The sequence below is a fragment of the Volvox carteri genome (genome assembly GCF_000143455.1).
Source record: "Volvox carteri f. nagariensis unplaced genomic scaffold VOLCAscaffold_68, whole genome shotgun sequence".
NCBI lineage: Eukaryota > Viridiplantae > Chlorophyta > Chlorophyceae > Chlamydomonadales > Volvocaceae > Volvox > Volvox carteri.
The window spans coordinates 197555-200669 of NW_003307611.1; the positions used below are offsets into that span (position 1 = coordinate 197555).

The 3115-nt window shown below is 60.9% G+C and overlaps 1 protein-coding gene across 1 annotated transcript in view; it reads right to left on the reverse strand.

The window, feature by feature from the left end:
• Positions 1–3115, reverse strand: part of VOLCADRAFT_107508 (uncharacterized protein) — a gene marked incomplete at its 5' end in the record, with an annotated part of 8920 nt that overhangs the window by 2655 nt on the left and 3150 nt on the right. Inside the window, 4 exons of the mRNA XM_002957028.1 lie at positions 1641–1733; positions 2081–2130; positions 2236–2302; positions 2401–2649. Of these exons, the coding sequence (XP_002957074.1) occupies positions 1641–1733; positions 2081–2130; positions 2236–2302; positions 2401–2649 (459 nt within the window). The remainder of the gene's footprint in view (positions 1–1640; positions 1734–2080; positions 2131–2235; positions 2303–2400; positions 2650–3115) is intronic.

The window sequence follows — 3115 nt, forward strand, 5'->3', positions numbered from 1 at the left end:
TCGCCATCCCCACTGCCACCATTGCCGCTGTCGCCATCCCTGCCATCGCCATTGATCCCTAAAACCCTAAATCCCTTCTGCCCTTCTCCTCTGCTGTTCCCTGCTCTCCCTTGCCCTTCCCGCCGTCCTTTGTGTTTGTATGTGTGTGCCCTCTGCCAGTGTGCTCATGTGTTCACGGACATATGTGTGTATGTATCATGGGTCATAAAGGGACAGCTGGGCATTGAACCCAGACCCACAAGAAGGTGGGTGGCACCTCTGCCCTGTTCCGATTCCCGCCCCACCCCGCGCCTGCACTGCCCTGAACCGCCCTGCCCAGCGCAGCACAGCCCTCCCCTGCACCGCGCCGCGCCGCGCAGCGCCGCCCTCCCCTGCGCCGGCCCACGCAGCGCCACCCTCCCCTGCACTGCCCCGCGCAGCGCCACCCTCCCTTCGCAGCGCCACCTTTCCCTGCGCTGCCCCGTGCAGCGCCGCCCTTCCCTGCCCCACCCCGCGCAGCGCCACCCTCCCCTGCGCCGCCCCGTGCAGCGCCACCCTCCCTTCGCAGCGCCACCCTTCCCTGCGCTGCCCCGTGCAGCGCCGCCCTTCCCTGCCCCACCCCGCGCAGCGCCACCCTCCCCTGCGCCGCCCCGTGCAGCGCCACCCTCCCTTCGCAGCGCCACCCTTCCCTGCGCTGCCCCGTGCAGCGCCGCCCTTCCCTGCCCCACCCCGCGCAGCGCCGCCCTCCCCTGCACAGCACCACCCTCCCCTGGGCCCTCCTAGCCGTACGCTACTCTCCCGTGCGGGAGGGCGACGTTGGGCTAGGGGTGCGCAGGGGAGAGTAGCGTACGGCTAGGGGTGCGCAGGGGAGGGTGGCGTTGGGCTATAGGGTGCCAGGGCAGGGCGGCGTTGGGCTAGGGGTGCACAGGGGAGGGCGTCGTTTGGCTAGGGCGGCGCAGGGAGAGCAGCGTACTGCTAGGGGGGTGCAGGGGAGGGCGGCGTTGGGCAAGGGGGGCACAGGGGAGGGCGGCATTTAGCTAGGGGCGGTGGAGGGGAGGGCAGTGTTTGGCTAGGGGGGCGCAGGGGAGGGCGTCGTTTGGCTATGGGGGTGCAGGGGAGAGCAGCGTACGGCTAGGGGAGCGCAGGGGAGGGCGTCGTTGGGCTAGGGGGCCGCAGGGAAGGGTGTCGTTGCGCTAGGGGGGTGCAGGGGAGGTTGTCAACCAAGCACCTCCACCCCCTTCATCCCTTCCCCCTTCACCTCCTCCACCGTCGCCACTGCCACCATCTCCACCTCCGCCCCGCATCCCCCTCTCCTCTCTCCCCCCCATATCCAACTTTGCTATCTTCCTCCCTTCTTCAATGTGTGTTCACATCACCCGATGATGCAAAAGGAGGAGAAACATTTCTATAAAATACCTTATGGACTACGGTCTCACCTGTTAGGTTGTCGGGGCTCCACTGCATTTCCGCCTGGCCCTTCGGCGGACTCTGGACTCCACTCCATGTCCACCACCACTGGAGACGAGGCGCCTACACTAGTGTACTGACAGTACTGACAGGGAGGACCTAGCTTCAAATCGCTGATGATCTACATGTGACGTGTCTGCTAGTTTCGTTTATTGTACCTGTTTCATCTCCCATGCATTCCCATCCGTTCTCACCTGCACCTCCGTCGCCAACCGTTGCTTCTTCAGTGGCAACAATACGGATCTCCACCTCTCCATCCGCCCCAATGTGTCCAGGTGATCCGTCACCTGGGAATAGCAGGGCATACGTCCACGACACCATGAAGGGTTCATCGTCGTCCCCGCAGTCGCATGTGATCACATGATGGCAGCTCCGGTGACGGCGACTCAGGCCACATCATTGGCAACATGACGCGGTTGCCCGTGACGTCGCCTGAGTCGCCATCACCGGAGCTGCCATCACCACCACCCCGCCACCACCCCGTTCACCCCATCCCCTTCACCTCCCCTGCCGTCACCACGGCCGCCATTTCCACCTCCGTCCTCTTCACTGCGGCAATCCCCGCCCCCCCATCTCCGTGGCCGCAATCACCCCCACTACCCTCTCTCTCCCCTGCATTCCCATCCGTTCTCACCTGCACAGCTGTGCCGCCGTTGCCCCTGACGTCGCCTGAGTCGCCGTCACCTGAGCCATCATCACCACCACCCCCTTCAACCCATCCCCTTCACCTCCCCTGCCGTCACCAGTGCTGCCATTTCCGTCCTCTTACCTTATGGACTACGGTCTCACCTGTTAGATTGTCGGGGCTCCACTGCATTTCTGCCTGGCCCTTCGGCGGACTCCACTCCATGTCCACCTCCACCGGAGACGGGGTGCCTGCGCTGACAGGGGGGACCTCGTTTCAAATCGCTCATGTCCTACATGTGACGTGTGTGCTAGTTTCGTTTGTTGTACCTGTTTGGTCCGGTTTGTTAGCTTGCGGCTGTGCTCCCGCACCAACCACCGAAGGGCCCGCCGGAACGGGAGCTTGTTGCTGAGGACATTCATCTGCATCATATTGGACGTCGCAAGTTTTAACCATACATAGTAGCTGTCAATGTATTGCAGCAACTTCTCACTGCGTCCAGCGATCATCTCGTTAGGAGCCACGGCATCGAGGCCAAAAAGCTCTGTGCCATTATTACCACCATGAGGCTGGACGCACTGATGCGTGATGACGTGATTATATGCATGAGACGTGCTATGATACTTGCGTCCGCAGGACACACACGTAATTTCAAATTGCGACAACGCATATAGTCGACCGCGGCAGAGGTAACGTGGATATGTTTTAACTGAAGGGGCCATCTTTATTAGCTATTATTACATCTTCAACAGAAAGCAGGACTTGCGAACAGATGCTGTGTGCATTTGTATGTTCTGAAGGGCCCTACAGCCCTTCATTCTGGGACAAGCGCAGACTTAACGAAACCTTACGTTTGGAGTATTTGTACAGTCATAAGTAATTAAAACAATCCCTGGCATGGCGATATTACAAGGCTTTTGCATGCTAAGTGGCCATTTCAGCCGAACTCCGTCGATATGCTCTGAAGGCCCCTCAGCCCTTCGTTATGAAATGGGCACGAATGAGCACGAAACGACAACTAGATGAAGGGATTCCCGGGTATCG